The sequence below is a fragment of the Stenella coeruleoalba genome (genome assembly GCF_951394435.1).
Source record: "Stenella coeruleoalba genome assembly, chromosome: X".
Taxonomy (NCBI): Eukaryota; Metazoa; Chordata; class Mammalia; order Artiodactyla; family Delphinidae; genus Stenella; species Stenella coeruleoalba.
Genome location: NC_137152.1, coordinates 86,801,851 through 86,818,905, shown reverse-complemented (window position 1 = coordinate 86,818,905; position 17,055 = coordinate 86,801,851). Strand labels below are relative to the sequence as shown.

The 17,055-nt window shown below is 38.1% G+C and overlaps 1 protein-coding gene across 1 annotated transcript in view; it reads left to right on the top strand.

Moving 5' to 3' along the window:
• The window catches only part of MORC4 (MORC family CW-type zinc finger 4), a 50,732-nt gene that overhangs the window by 18,626 nt on the left and 15,051 nt on the right, over positions 1-17,055 (top strand). The window contains exons 8-12 of the mRNA XM_079911597.1: positions 362-481; positions 1,889-1,989; positions 10,782-10,880; positions 14,588-14,716; positions 16,642-16,710. Coding sequence (XP_079767723.1) covers positions 362-481; positions 1,889-1,989; positions 10,782-10,880; positions 14,588-14,716; positions 16,642-16,710 — 518 coding nt within the window. The remainder of the gene's footprint in view (positions 1-361; positions 482-1,888; positions 1,990-10,781; positions 10,881-14,587; positions 14,717-16,641; positions 16,711-17,055) is intronic.

The window sequence follows — 17,055 nt, the reverse complement described above, 5'->3', positions numbered from 1 at the left end:
TTTAAGAGCTGCACAACAGACCATGTGGATACACCAACATTTATTTAGTCATTCCCTTATTGTCAAACATCTAAATTATTTATGTTTTTTTAGCCATTACAAATCACTGATAAATTTCTGTAACTCATAAACCTTTATGGTCTTCTCTGACTGTTTCTGTAGGATAAATTCCTGAAAGAGAATTACTTGTCCAAAGGTTAAGAATATTTTTAAAGCTGTTGCTACCGATTTTTAAAATGCCTTCTAGAAAGGTTATACCGGTTTACATACAATGGTGTTTGATGTGTTTTGCTGTAATATAGTGCAAAATTTTGTGTGCTAAAGCTCCTGGTGTTTGTCTCCTTAATGATTTTCTTCTCAGAATAAGCAGGTGAAAATAACTTTTGGGTTCTCTTGCAAGAATAATAACCAGTTTGGAGTAATGATGTATCATAACAACCGCCTCATAAAGTCTTTTGAGAAGGTGGGATGCCAGGTGAAGGTGAGTAGTTAATGCTTCTCTGTCATAGAGGCTGAAAAGAGTAGGAAAAGGATTTAAATTTTGCAAAAGCGATAGACTAATGAATGGCTTTTTACTCATCTTGAGATAGTTGTTAAATCTGATCCTAGAATTCTATGTTACCAGTGAGCTGTCTTATGTTCAAAAGCTCTTTCTACTTCTCATTCTTCATAGATGTCAATCAACCCAGGAGTTTTACTGAAGGCATTTTCTAGGTAGCTGTTAATAAGAGGTAGAATTAGAGCACCAGCAACTCTGCCATGCGTATAAGTTTATTAATGTTTGAGGTAGCTCTTTCCATTTTCTTGGGGAGACAGTAAGGCATCGTGGAAGATGTATAAAATGTAGTGGTTTATGACCAGGATTTGAGGCCTGGCTCTTCCACCTAAAAGCCATGTAATCCTGGCTACATTGTTTAATTTCTCTGAGGCTCAATTTCCTTACCTGTAAAATGGAAACAACGATAGTAATTTTACTTGCTCTGCCTACCTTACAACTTGCAGGGTTGAGAGATTTAAATGGGATAAATTATGCAAAAGTACTCTATAACTGAACTATACAAATATTACCATCATCTTAAAATTTTGATGACAACTTAAAGTAGTAATATCTGCAAGTATCCCATTCATTCCTATTTTACAGATAAGATTGCTAAAGCACAAAGAATGATAAACTGCTTTATATTACACAGTAGGACAAAGTTACATATGACCCAGGAGAGCTAGTTTTCAGCCTATATTGCTTTTCATTGTTATATCATCTTTATACAACTTGTTTGTTTGCCAGTCTAATTACACTCCGACTCAGCTCCTTCCATTAAAGTATACAAAAATGATTTTAAATCCAAACATCTCTTGTATCAACTTGTAATTAATAATACTGCAAGTCTGACTCTCTTTAGCAGTTGTTTGGTGGCATACATATATAAAAATGGTTTATTTTAATGGAGTGTGATTTATATAGCATCCTTAATTTTTTTTCAGATGGAGTTTGGTTTTAGTTCCCTAGAACAGAAGTATATAACCTTGATTTTTTTTTAGCATTGTCATTCTTTGTTCAAGTGAAATCTTCTGGCAGTCCCATAATATAAAACAGATGAAAGTGGAGGTAGTGTGGGTGAAGTAGAGATGACTATTAATCCCTGGAAAATCCTAGGAAATCTATGGATCACAGTTTGAAAATCTCTGCCCTGTAATTTGCCAGAGGTTCCAGTTCATTGTAATACTTGCAGTCTATTGGCGTACATTCTCAGTGTTTCTCTAGATATTACTGGCCTCTCCTTGCCCGTGAACGTTATGTAACCTTTCTATTATTGTTTAGAATCAAAAGGAAGTGCCTCCAGGCAGTCAACAGTAATGTAAGTGTTGAAATTAATATTTTTCTTGTAAGCCAACTCATGGAGAAGGTGTGGGAGTAATTGGAGTCATTGAGTGCAATTTCTTAAAACCTGCCTACAACAAACAAGACTTTGAGTACACCAAGGAGTACCGGTGAGTCACTCCCAACCTGAGGTGTTTCTGATGGTTTGTTCAGATATGATTCTATTCTCTGAAACCTCTAAAATCATCTCTAAAAGCCAGACACATAAGTTAACTGAGAATCCTTTCAAATCTATTTTCCAAGATTAGAGATAAAAGGATTTGATTTTTAAATTAAAAGCTTACTGATACATGATGTATGGAGCCCAACTGAAGTAAACCTTAACTTTAAAAATTAGGGAAAGAGCATAGGGGTTATTTAGTAAAATACTTTGGTGAAACAAAGAGCCTTGGAATTGATCTTAATGAAAAGAGATGAGTGGATCTGAAGTTATTGAATATGTTGTGGGGAAAGCAGCAGTTTGAAGTTTGTTCCGAAAGATTTCCTTGAAGCCAGTGAACAGATTGAGAGGAAAGTATTGGAGCAGCAGGAAAAACGTGTGTTTTTCCGGAAGCATCTAGATTTAATAGGTAAGACCAATAAAGAATCAGAAAGGAACTTGACATTGAGGCTGAACCAGTAAGGATATTTTTAGGAGGCAAAGAAGGGAGTTGTTAAAGCCAGGATATAATAGTTTGTTTTAAAACTTGTGGGGAGGGATGGATCATACATTCCTTCTTTCATCAAGTATTGTGAGATATCTCCTCTGTGCCAGGTATTAGGGACATAAGAATGAAAGTTAAGAATCCTTGATGCCTATGAACAAATGGGATGAGATATATGTAAATAAGAAACTTAAATACCTATAGAATAATTGCTTTAATGGGGGATGTATGCCAAATGGGAAGAAGCTTTAAATATGCCTAAAGGGATTCACAGAGCAGAATATGTTTGAGCTTAAACTTCAAGGAAAAATTGGAGTTTGCTAGGTGGATGAAGAGAGGGAGGACATTCTAAGCACAGGGAAGTGTTTGAAATGGCAAAGGGTGTTCTGGGAGGATGGAGAAAGAAGGCATGAGGACATTTGGTGTCATTTTTCTAGAAATCTCAGTAGCAAATCTTTTCTTAGAGTGGGGGAAAAGTATTTCCCCAAATCTCTTTTTTTTTGTGTCCGAAACTGTAATAAAATTAGTTAAATGTTGTGCCTTAATTTATATGAAACCATAAGAATTTTAGGTTTAGTATTTGACAGAGAACTATTTGGATGACAACCCCAGATTAATTTCAAGGTAATTGGTTCTTGGTCACTCGGGCTGCTCAATGATTATAATAACTACCTGCCCTTAGTTTAAGTAAAATGGTCTTTTAAATATGAGTCTGGCACATAATGGAGATCTTTGACTAGGACTTGACTCACAAGAGTGAAAGTTTAGGAATGACATCAGTTTGACAAAAGTCTCAGAGCCAAGTCATTCTATTTCTCTTGAGTGAAAGGAATAGAGAATTTCTGGTGATTAACCAAATAGTTAAGATTTGTGAAATCCAAATGTTAGATATTAAAAATTATGTAACATCCTCTTAAGCCATCTCCACCACCCCCCAATCTAGCTTTTAAAGTTTAGAGGTATTAGATGCTTGGTTTGTGATGTTTCGTTTCAGTATGATGGGTTTGAGGTGATGGCAGGGGAACCAAATGGAGGTATTCTATAGAGAGTAGGTTTATTCAGCTAAACATATGGGACTTCTGGCTTAAGTAGCTTAATATCTGCTACACATTTTATTAAAAACAGAAAACTAGTATACTGTCCTGCATACAGAGTCTTCTGAGGGTAATAAGTGTGCATAACTCATCCCAATTCTGGCAGCATTTCCCTTTTTACTCAATTTATTTTATGTTAAATGAAAAAAGTCTTTAGTTAAAATATAAGGGAATTTGAGAGGGCGATTAGAGAAGGTTGTCTGCTATCACAAACTCATCCTAAGAGTATTTATTATACATTTCAAAACCGCTATAAGAGATACCAGCCATCATACTGCTGGAATGTCTACAAATAAATCATTTGTAATATCACTTTTAATAGTTGTAGATATCAGATTTCAGCTACAACTATCAGGGCTCAAACTTATAACATTTTTAGAGTGAATTTCAGCTGAAGAAATGCAGTCAATGCATACTAAGTGAACACCTCACTGGTACATGGCACAGTGGCTAGATTTTGTGGAGTTTTCCAGAGAAATTCGAGACATGGTTGCTGTCTTTGAGGAGCTCACAGTGTAATTGTAATGACGGATTGTCACAGGCACGAAACAGTTTAGAGAGCAATAAACTTGCTCTTTGATCAATCAAAACTAAGTGGTATGGTATAGGAAGCATTCCCTGGTAGAACAGATAGGGAAGGTTTTAGGTAGAAGGTATGACTTGAGATTTGCTTAAAGGATACAGGTTTAGAAAAGGGAGGGAAGGGAATTCCAGGATGGAATTATAGCGTGAGCTAAGTGACAGCAACTCAGAGTGGGAAGAATATGAGGAGTGGGGATAAGGGGATGTAAGTAGAGTGAAGGGGAGTGAAGTCAGATGGATAGAGTATGGCCCTGTCCTAGGGCAGGGGTTGGCAAATTTTTCTGTGAAGGGGCAGGAAATAAATATTTTAAGCTTTGTGGGCCGTATGGTCTCTGTCACTACTACTCAATTCTGCTGTAGTAGGAAAGCAGCCGTAGACAATAAGTAAAGGAATGAACGGTGTCTGTGTCCAATACAATTTTGTTTACGAAAACAGGCAGTGGCCCGGATTTGCCCTACAGGCTGTAGTTTGCTGACCCCTGTCCTGGAGCCACAGTTCCCAAACTGTGTGCCAAGGTGCACATAATGAACTCACAGAGGAGCCACAGGATGTTTAAAATTTTCGAGGGGAATACAGTGATATTGACTCTTGCCTATAAGCAATAGAAATTGTTTTCTGTTGCTGTCGTAACAAATTACCACAAACTTAGTGCCTTAAGACAACACTGGTATATTGTCTTCGAGTTCTGTAGGTTAGAAGTCCATCATAGATCTCACTGGGTTAAGATCAAGGTGTTGGCAAGGCTGCATTTATTTCTGGAGGCTCTAAGGGAGAATCTGTTTCCTTGGCTTTTCCAACTTTTAGAGGCTGCCAGTACTCCTTGGCCCATGGCCCTCTTCCTCCATCCATATTCAAAGCCGTCAGTGGTGGGTTGGGTCATCACATCATAACACTCTGATGACCTTGCTTCTGTCATCACTCTCCTTCTCTGATTCTGACTCTTCTGCCTCACTCTTCCACTTTTAAGGACCCTTAATGATTATGTTGGTAATTCAAGGTAATCTCCCTATCTTAAGTTCAGCTGATGAGTAACCTTAATTCCATCTGCAACCTGATTTCCCCCTTGACATGTAATCTAATATATTCATAGGTTTCAGGGATTAGGACATAGACATCTTTGGAGGACCATTTTTCTGCTACTACAGTCTGCCCTCTGGCCCCTTAAGATCCACTTACATCACACATGCAAAATACATTTACCCCATCCCAACATCCCCAAAAGTCTCAACTCCTACAGCAGCTCAGTCTAACTCTTAATGTCATCAGCTCAGAACACCCAAATCTTCTCATCTAAACCAGGTATGGATGATACTCTGGGTCTGATGCATCTTGAGGTAAAATTCCTCTCCATCTGCAGATGTGTGTCTTTTTTTTTTTTTTTGTATTTACTCCCAAAATATAATGGTGGGACAGGCATAGGATACCAGTTATAGATGTTCCAGTTCAAACAGGGAGAAAAAATGAAGGAAAAAGGAATCACAGATTCCAAGCAATTTCCATGCTAACTCCATTAAATTTCAAGGCCTGGGAATACTCTTCTGGGGCTTTCAGCTCCACCCTCTGGATTTAAGGCTCTGTTCTCTGTCCTCATGGCTCCACCCACAGACTCATTTTTCCTTTTTTTTGAAAGGTAGCATGCATGTATTTGTAGCTGAGTAGTTTCATCAGCCTGTTTCTTAACTCTCGAGTTTTGGGGGTCTAAATGCCTTCTTTCATTTATACTCTCTCTGTCCCTTTCAGTCCAATCTAGCAGTTTTGTCCTTGTATACCATTCTCAAGAACCTTGTGGGTCTCAAGTATGTATCATGGATATTCACTCCATCAGACAAGCGACTCTTGACATGTCTTTCCTAGATAATCCTATTTCTGTTCTTGGCTTCTGCTGAGATGGTGGTGGAGATCTGATTCACGTGTTTAATCTTTTCAGAGAGCTTTTTGTGTGACTGAATACTTTGACCTTTTGATCTTCCTGAGATATTAGTGAAAGGTTGTCCAGCCACTGCCTTGGCTTTTTCTCTAGAGCATCTTTCTAAATTTTAGCATCTTTTGCAGTCTGGATAAACTGAGAATTTCCAAAATCATTAAGTCCTGGTTCCTTTTTGTTCAACAGTTCTTCCCTTAATTTATTTCTGTCCTCTCACATTTTATATAAGCAGCAAGCAACCACCAGGCCACACTTTCAACAGCCTGCTTGGAAGTCTCCTCAGCTAAATTTCCAATTTTATCATTTACAAGTTCTGCTTTCCACCTAACTGTGGGACACAATTCTGCTAAGCTTTCTGCCAGTATGTAACGGGGATCACCTTCCCTCAAGTTTTCCAATAACATGTTCCTCATTTCCTTCTGAGCCTTCACCAGCCACAATTTTAACATCCATAATTCTACTAACAGTCTGTTCACAATGATTTAGATATACTCTGAGGAAATTTGTGTTTTCTCGACCATGCTCTGCCCTTCTGAGCCCTCACCAGTGGGGTGTTTAACATCCATATTTGTACTAACAACAGTCTGTTCAAGGCAATCAGGCAATTTCTGTAATGCTCCTCCAATTCTTCCACCCTCTGCCCACTGTCCAATTCTAAAGCCACTTCCACATTTTTAGGTATTTGTTATGGTAGCACCCACTTTCAGGTAAAAAATGTTTACATTCCTCTTGATTATATCATATCTTTGTGAATCTGGGTTTTTTATGATTGCTGTGATAAAAAGCAAGTATTACCAAAAATCAATGTTGAATAAGAAATGAGGGAAGTTGTGTCCAGTTTGACTCCAAGGTTTGAGTAGTTGTACAATATCCAACAGGCGTACCCATTCCATTATAAGTAATTGTGGCTATTTAAGATTGAAACAGAAATATTTTTAAAATATATACATATATTTTTCAAATGGACCCTAAATTTTAGCACATAAATAGTTATTAAGTTGTTTCGACATAACCGTTTAATAGTAATTGGAACCAGTACATATTTCTTTAGACCTAAGGGTGCCATGAAAAACTTGGGACACTAAAGGTACCATGAAGCGAGATAGTTTGAGAACTTCTGTCTTAGAGGGACATTGGATAGAGTAATTGATGCTTTAGGCAATGAGAATTCATTGTGTATTCTTAAGTAGAGGGGTGACTTGAAACAATTCTATCTTAAGAATATAGTACATTACACTTATATACTGCTTTATGGCTTATAAAGTGCTCTACATGAATTATATCAGTTGATAAATCTGGAAAGAGGGTGCAGGATAGATTGAAAGAAGGATTATATGTTATTTGAGTAATCTAGGTGTGGGGTGAAGGTGTGAAATAAGAGTAGCTGTGAGAAAGGAAGTATGTGACAGATACTGAAAAAAAAGATCAAAAAGTTTGGTGAGGGCTTCCCTGGTGGTGCAGTGGTTGAGAATCTGCCTGCCAATGCAGGGGACACGGGTTCGAGCCCTGGTCTGGGAAGATCCTACATGCCGTGGAGCAACTAAGCCCGTGAGCCATGGCCACTGAGCCTGCGCTCTGGAGCCTGTGCTCCGCAACAAGAGAAGGACGCGACAGTGAGAGGCCCGCGCACCGCGATGAAGAGTGGACCCCGCTCACTGCAACTAGAGAAAGCCCTCGCACAGAAACGAAGACCCAACACAGCCAAAAATAAATAAATAAATTTATTTTAAAAATTGATGATAAATTAATAATGGGATAAGGGAAATAAAAGAGAGGAAAGTATCAAAGATCACTTCAAAGCCTCAAATTTAGTAGACTGGCATATTGACAGGATCGTTGATAGAATAATGAGGTTGGGGAAAGGAACAGTTTTGTGTAGTGGCAATGGTGGAAATTAGATTGTACGGGATTAAGACAGGAGAATGAAGAGGAGATAGTGGGTATAGACCACATACCAGGATTGGGGAAGTAAAAGGAAAGAGATTACTGGAACAGTGGAGTCAAGCCAGGTTTTTGCAAGAAGGAATGGGGTTTCAAAATACATGAGAATGGTGTCTTGATTGAGGTGGTGGTTACATGACTGTATGCATTTGTTAAAACCGATAGAACTACATGTTAAAAAGATAAATTTTACTCTGTGTAAATTTCACCTCAATATTTTTTGCCCGAGTACATGAGAACAGAGGTTTATTTTTATTTTTTAAATTGAGATATAATTCACGTGCCATAAATGTCACCATTTAAAAATGTATACTTTAGTGATTTTAGTATATTCACAAAGTTGTACAACCATCACCACTATCTAATTCCAAAACATTTTCTTCACCTCAGAAAGAAGCACCTTGTCCATTAGAAGTCACTCCCCATTTCCCCTCCTCTCCAACCCCTGGTAACCACATAATCTGCTTCCTTTAGTTTTCAATTTTTTTGTGTGGTAAAATACACATAACATAAAATTTACCATCTTAACCATTTTTAAGTGTACAGTTCGGTGGTATTAAGTACATACATATTGTTATGCAACCGTCACCACCATCCAACTCCAGAACTCTTTTCATCTAGCAAAACTGAAATTCTGTACCTATTAAACAATAACTCCTCATTCCCACCTCCTCCTAGCCCCTGGCAACCACCATTCTACTTTCTGTCTCTATGAATTTGACTACTCTAAGTACCTCATAAAAGTGAAATTATACAGTATTTGTCTTTTTGTGACTGGCTTATTTCACTTAATGTAATGTCCTCAAGTTTCATCTATGATGTACATATGTCAGAATATCCTTCCTTTTTTAAGGCTGAATAATATTCTATTGTATGTATATACTACAGTTTGCTTATCCATTCATTTATCAGTGAACACTTGGATTGCTTCACCATTTTAGCTCTTGTGATTTATAGTCTATTTTGTCTGATATTTGTATAGCTACCCTTGCTCTCTTTTGGTTACTATTTACATGGAATATCCTTTCACTTTCACCCTATTTGTGTCTTTGTATCTAAAGTTAGTCTCCTGTAGACAGCATATATTTAGGTCATTTTTTTTAATTTTACCCATCACTCTGTGTCTTTTGATTGGAGAGTTTAATCCATTTACATTTAAAGCAATTACTGATAAGAAAGGACTACTGTCATTTTGCTATTTGTTTTCTATATGCCTTATAGATATTTTGTCCTTCATTTGCTGTATTACTATCTTCTTTTATGTTTAGCTGATTTTTTTTGTAGTGAAACATTTAAATTCTTCTCATTTCCTTTTGTGTATATTTTATAGCTATTTCCCTTGTGGTTACCATGGGATTACATTATCCTGTGATCAGGAGCAGCAAACAGAGATCAGAGCACAGATCCCCAATATTTGGAGGACAAGGTCTTTTTTGCCTACCCTGGCTCCTGCAAGCTGGTCTTGAAATGTGTGCACAGCTGCCTGTCACAGGGCTGGGGTAGGAGATGGGTAGCTAAGAGCTGAAATTTGCCAATCTATCATCCAAGCATTCCCCTGGAAATTACAAGTCTTCAGTAGACTCTTGAGTTCCAAATAGTTACATTAGACAGATTCTGCCAGTGTAATTGTTGTCTAGATGGGAAGGCAGATTCCTGGTGCTTCCTACTCCATCACCTTTCCAGAATCCCATGTAATCTTTTTTAAAAAGTAGATTTAAAGTAAAATTTTAAGAGAAAACAAGAAATAGTTCTTCATCTGTGACTTTAGGGAAGGATATAAACATAGAGGTAGGAACATTGGTACGTTGGAGGGGACTAAGGGTTTATAGGGGAACTCATATATGATTTAATCTTCTCTGTGTAGTCAGAATATAATTTAATATGAGTAAGGTGGAGTTAAGGAAGAATTCCTCTTAAGGAGAGAAGAGGTCTACAAAACCTTTGGGGAATTATCCGGGGAGTCAAGAGATCTAAACACTAAATTTGTAGTGTTTCAGGTGTGTACAGCTCTACATTAAGTTGTAATCCTGGGTTGTAGAATTAAATAGGAATTAGTCACTAGAAATTGGCAGTTTTTAAAAGTAAAATTCAGGTTTTCTACACATTATATTGTTTAACCCTGGGTCTGCTGTTGTTCATTTGGGAAGAGAGATAAAGGAGAAAGGGCAAGAGCCATAATTGGGGCATAGCCTCCACTAACAGCTATAGAGTAGAAGGTTGAAGGGGACTTTGTTGCCTGTTGTTGCTATAACTGCTGTGATCAGCATTTAGACAAAGAAGAACCATATAGACATTTTTAAGTTAGTGTTTGATTTGTAATAGATAGGGTGCAGTATTTGATCCTCTGCCTTTCAACTTGGTCCTCAATTGTTTACCTGTAGTCATCTGACAATTGAATAACTCCCCAACAACTTATCTGCAATTTAGTCTTCTATCATTGTCTCTAATGTCAGCTCCCCTCACCATGATTCTAAAATTTGGAGAACACAGTACTTTTTAGGACTTGTGACCATCTTACCTTTTCAACTGACTTCGTCATTTTAACATGTAATTTACAAAGGCAGTACATTCCCATCCTAGTTTCTGAAAGTGTAGATGTTCAGACCTATCCTGAATATTCTAAATTGCTGGTTTCTGTTAAATGGGAGCATCTTAAAGATTGCAGAATTATTCAACAGATTCTCAACATTGACATGTTTCTTTCTTTTTCTTTCAGGTTGACAATAAATGCCCTTGCCCAGAAGCTCAATGCTTATTGGAAGGAAAAGACCTCCCAAGAGAATTTTGAGACCTCAGCCATAGTCAGGCCAATACCGTGAGTAGTAAATTTAGAATATAAAAGTATTAGGGGTAATGTCTATGGAGCAAATGGAAGGAATGGGATAAGATGGTGCTTTTCACATAAGGAAGTTTAATTAACTAAAAATAGGAAATCACAGGTACTAATTTCATCATTCTCTAGACCTCTTCATTCTGGTTTGACACTTCTGTGATTTGGATCATAAATATGAAGAGTTTAGTACTGTCAGTTTATCCTGCAGGCAGCATGATATAGTAGAAGATGATGACCATTTAAATCAGCCACTCCTGGGTTGAAAATCTAGATCTTTTTCTTCTTTTTTATTTAATAAACAACTTGAAACTTTTATTGTATCAATATAATATCTAATGTATTACAATTGCTTTAAGGTTATAAGTTCTATAAATATTATGAATATTACTTAAAACCCTAAATAACTCACTAGTGTATTCTCTACTTTCAAATAATTAGGCAAAAATCATGAAATTAAATCATGGATAAATGTCTGTTAGTCTTTGTTTTTAGATTTTATTGAAGTATAGTTGATTTTAAATGTTGTGTTAATCTCTTCTGTACAGCAAAGTGACTGAGTTATACATATGTATATTCTTTTTCATATTCTTTTCCATTATGGTTTGTTACAAGACATTGAATATAGTTCCCTGTACTATACAGTAGGACCTTGTTGTTTATCCATCCTATACATAGTAGTTTGCCTCTGGTAATCCCAAACTCCCATTCTTTCCCTCCCCTACTCACTCCCCCTTGGCAACCACAAGTCTATTAGATCTGCTTCTTAATAGTTGGTTGAGCTTAGGTTAAGTAAGTCACTTCACCTCTCTGAATATATTAAGTTAGATGACATAACCTTTTTTGCACAGTACCTGGCATATAGTAGGCATTCCGGCGTTCAGAAATACTAGCCAATTTCCCTTCTCTTTATTACTAGCGAACATTGTTGGAACTGTACCAAGAAATTTGAGACTAGAAGTAGAGAACCCAGGATGTCAGAAAAAGATGTAGAATTTATTGAATCTAAGAGAGGAGATTACACACAGAATGGTGGATCAGGATGAAATGCCTTAGTAGGCCAGGAAAGGAGCATAATATAGAGGATAGGATGCGTAACAACATGTATACAGTCAATTATACCATCAAGACAAAGATTAGAGGTTCATTTTGGGATAGGCACCCATGTTTTTTTAAAAATGGAAGTAATCAGGGCTTCCCTGGTGGCGCAGTGGTTGAGAGTCCGCCTGCCGATGCAGGGGACACGGGTTCGTGCCCCGGTCCGGGAAGATCCCACATGCCGCGGAGCGGCTGGGCCCGTGAGCCATGGCTGCTGAGCCTGCACTTCTGGAGCCTGTGCTCCGCAACGGGAGAGGCCACAGCAGTGAGAGGCCCGCGTACCACCAAAAAAAAAAAAAAAAAAAAAAGGAAATAATCAGACAAATGTTTGATATAAAATTTTGTTTTAAATGCAACATGATTGCTGTATGAATATCACTATATCTTATTCTAAAGATCTCTACTCCTGTCCAACATCCATGGTTTTCAAAGAAATGCAAATTGAGATGCCTTTTTTTGCCTTTTAAATAAGCAGTGATTAATGCAGTGAAACAGATGTTCATATATCGCTGGAGTGTGTTTATGTATGTTATACAACCTTTTCTGTAGGCAGAATGATGATTGTCTATTGAGTACTTACATGCCGGACACTGGTCTAAGTTCTTTACATGTATTTATTTAATCATCACAACAACCCTATGAGATAGACAGATGATATTATTACTTCTTTACAAATGTAGACACTGATACACTGAGAGCTTAAGTAACTTGTTCAAGATTGGATAAGTAAAAAGTGGTAGATCCACTTATGTTCAAATATAGGCAATCAGGCCCCCAAACCCAGGTTCTCAACCACGACACTCTTCTGGGAGGATGCAATGAGAATATGGCATAGCCCCTTCAACTACCTACTTATTGCAAGCACAAGCTAAAAGTCTCTCCTATCTGCCTGGATAGGAGGATCTACCATGGTCTGCATGTAACCTGAGGGAGGGATTTACCGTCTCTAATGCTTGTCCCCAAGGGAGTAATATTGGCACGCTTCTGCACGAGACTCTTCTGTGTGTGTGCACGTAAAACCAAAGCTACTGTGACCTTTCCTCTCCCCTTCCACTACGGCTGAAACTCCTTTCTCTGGCTCTAAATAAAACGGTGACTGTACAGAAATATTTAGACACCAGAGGTCAGGCCTGAGCTTAGAGTTTAGAGGTTGCAAGGCTGGAGCAGCCTGTAGCTAGGAGATAGGAAGCTATATATCCAAGAATATGTATGAATTCTCTTTGTTAAAAACAGTTTTGAACAAGAAGAGGGCATTGTATTTGAGTAGTAGACTTATGGGCACCTTTTACTTCTTTTTTATATCTTTCTGTATTTTCTATATGAGCTTATATTGCTTTTATAACTAGAAAAAAAGCACCATTTAAAATAGATAAGAAAAATATTGAACTAAGGCATAAAAGAATCATACCACTCTATTGAAATGTCTAGTATACTAAAGAGCAGTGTAAATGTAACATACACAAAATCTTTTAGTCTAAATTACATGTTTTTCAAATTGGCCCTAGGTGTCCCTCTACCCTCTTTCTGTCTTTTCTCCAGCCTTCGCCTTTCCCACCCTGGTCTGCCTTTCACATATTAGATGCTGACTACTTCTATTATATAATGATCATCTCCTCTTACAGAGAAACAAATTTACTCTAAGGTGTAGGTGACTGGGTTACACTTCCTAGAGGAGATGGGAATGGGCATGTGTTTTAAGAGTAGAACTCTGGAAGAATTTTCTCTTCATAACTTAACCCAGTTGTTGAACTGGAGCCACCATTTCTAGTTACGAAATTTAATCAAATTTATGTTACTTTTTTTTTTTTTTTTTTTTGCCGTACATGGGCCTCTCACTGTTGTGGCCTCTTCCGTTGCGGAGCACAGGCTCCGGACGCGCAGGCTCAGCGGCCATGGCTCACGGGCCCAGCCGCTCCGCGGCATGTGGGATCCTCCCGGACCGGGGCACGAACCCGTGTCCCCTGCATCAGCAGGCGGACTCTCAACCACTGCGCCACCAGGGAAACCCAAATTTATGTTACTTTTTAAGGTTAACTTTGGGAATATCAACCTAATATTGATTTTGATTTAAGTATGAACAAAGACTTCTTGAAAGGAAAATAAAAAAGGGAGGACTAGGGAGCCTGCAGGGAAAAGGGGGAGTCATTTTAATGACGGTGCTTCAATGACTCTCACAAATGCATTTCAAATCTATCACGGGATTGGATAGAAGCAAATAAAATGATTCTATCGGTCTTATTTTTTAGTAATATTGTAATATATATAAAACTTTTTGCTGATTAATAAATTTTAAAGTTATCCTTTTGTTTGCTTAAGGATAAGATTCCAAGGTAAGTACTATGGACCTCTGTAATATGGTAGCTCACCATGTTAAAACTTGCTACTAGTTTTCATATCCATATCTGGTCTAGTCCTGTCATTATTTTATCTGTGAAGTTTAAGATATATACATTTTAGACACCTGGACGATAACATTTCTAACACATTTCATATATAAAATCATGCTCTTTCATTTTTAGGTTATGCTTTTCTAATGTAAGACAGAGTACAGAGCTAGGATATACACAGTCATACTTCTGTTTTCCTTCATTCAGGAAGATTCCTGACCAGACATGGGTACAGTGTGATGAGTGTCTTAAATGGAGGAAGCTTCCTGGCAAGGTTGATCCATCTACATTACCTGCAAGATGGTTTTGTTACTATAATTCCCATCCAAAGTACAGGTAAGGTTAAGACTCAGTATTATGTCAGAGAGAACTCCTGATTTGTCTCTGTATCCTAAAACACTTTTCATCTCAAGTCCACACTCTTCACCCTGGCATTCAAGCCCCTATGCTAACTGGTCCCACTCTACCTATTCATTGTATCTTAACACAAACCTTCTGCTTTAGCAGGCCTGTGGCTTCACTCTTCCCCACACATGCCATACGTATTCCCATCTCCATGACTTGATACTGTCATTCCACTTGCTTACAGTGACTTTCTGTATTCCATCTGCCTATCTAAATCATATCCGTCTGGTAAGCTTAAGTATTTTGTGTGATACTTCTCCAGTTGACAGTAGTTTACAGTTATTTTACTCTGGCTTCCTGTGGTATTTAATTCTTCACATTTGTTCACGTACTGTTTGAATTTTTTGGATGTTTTTCATATATATATACTTGGGCCCTTCAAGAGATTATAAATTATTTGAGAACAAGGGATTTACATTTCAGGTTGAGTTGACAGTTTTCTTCATATGCTTCCTATACTTGCATCTGTTGTAGTACCTATTGTACATTCAATGCAGGTTGTTTACATGTTTGTCTTTCTAATATACCATGTGTTTCTTGAAGCAGCTAACATCTAGATAGTGCCTGTCATATCCATGGGTATTCATTTCAATTTAACAAATATTTTTTATATGACTTAGTCACATATGTTGATAATAACTCAGTTTGCTTCAGTTCAGCTGTGACTTTCTTAACTTTTTTCTGCAGAATAAATGCTGATAGAAAAAAGGTACTAAACCAGAGTATGCTTTTTAGAAAAAAATTTTTTAAATGGAGGAAATTAAATAAACAAAGTCCAGGTCTGTAATGAGCAAGCATTTCCCCGTAGTCTCCAGGTGTGCCTAAGTACCTCCTAGGGTTGTGTGATTAAAATGTAGGACTGAGGGCTTCCCTGGTGGCGCAGTGGTTGAGAGTCCGCCTGCCGATGCAGGGGACACGGGTTCGTGCCCCGGTCCGGGAAGATCCCACATGCCGCGGAGCGGCTGGGCCCGTGAGCCATGGCCACTGGGCCTGCGCGTCCGGAGCCTGTGCTCCGCAACGGGAGAGGCCACAACAGTGAGAGGCCCGCGTACCGCAAAAAAAAAAAAAAAGAAAGTAGGCCTGAGTGCTTAGAAGTCTCATTTTTGAATCCTGTATATGCTATCAGTCTATACTTAGTCCAGGAGACATAGCCTTCCAGGACACTTTGTGCCCTAATAAAATGGGTATAACATAGGGTTTCCAATTATTATTAATTTTTGTTTATTTCTAGGATTGCTTTTGTCCATTGAGTACATTTTCTAGTACTCCTTTCAGCTTTTACTCCTAAAATTCTCTTCCTCGTGCTTTACATCTAGTCTTTTCATTTATAGAATTCTCTTTTTCGTCTCTTTGCTGGTCTCTGTTCTGTCCCTTTTACAATGTCAGCTCCTAGTCTCTTCTTGCTGCTCTCTATCATAGCCTCTGATTTTCCTCTTCAGGTATCATCACATAGTCTAGGGATGCTCCTGCTTCTAGATGGCACCTTGGGAATTACTTTCTTAGTACACGAGGCAAAAGACCTCGGTTCTAGTCTCAGCAATATTCTCTTTGTATGGAACCTCAAGCAAGTCTCTCTTGTGCTTGAACTTCACTGTGTAGAACTAGAGATTATGCTTCAGTACTTTGAGTGTCTTGGGAGAATGGTGATATATACACCAAAAATAATAATATGATATGCCTTGAAAAGAGAATTGCTACATGTTATCCTGCACACAGGTTTTGTAATGTGGGTGGAATCTGAACTCTGTAATGTTAGAGGGGGGTTAACCTGCCTTGTCATAGTCGTGAGGAAAGTTAAGGGTAACAGTGAAGAGCACATTTTGTTTCTGAAAGATGATTTCTTCTCTGTACTGCAGGAGGTGCTCTGTTCCAGAGGAACAAGAACTCATTGATGAAGACCTGTACTTGAGCAAAGCTAAGAAACAGTTGAGTATACCCGAGGTGGTGCTCTATATCGTACGGTAGAGGAGCCTGACCCTTCCTAATAGGACAGGGGAATTTTGAGAAGAGAGATGATTTTTTTTAAATGATTTCCCTATTCACCTCTCTGGTCTTCCAGTTCTTTATTCTTTCTAGTCATCTCCTGAATGTCTCAACTAGTGATTGACTTTACCCTCTCTCCCTCTTCCCCCCACCTTTTGATAGGGCATTTGAAATCCCTCTTCAGTAGCAGAGTTCAGGAAGGAACACTTAGTTACTCAACAAGGCTCACACTATTTCTAGTTTAGAAGGAACATTATAACCTAAGTCTATAATTGGTAATCCATTTC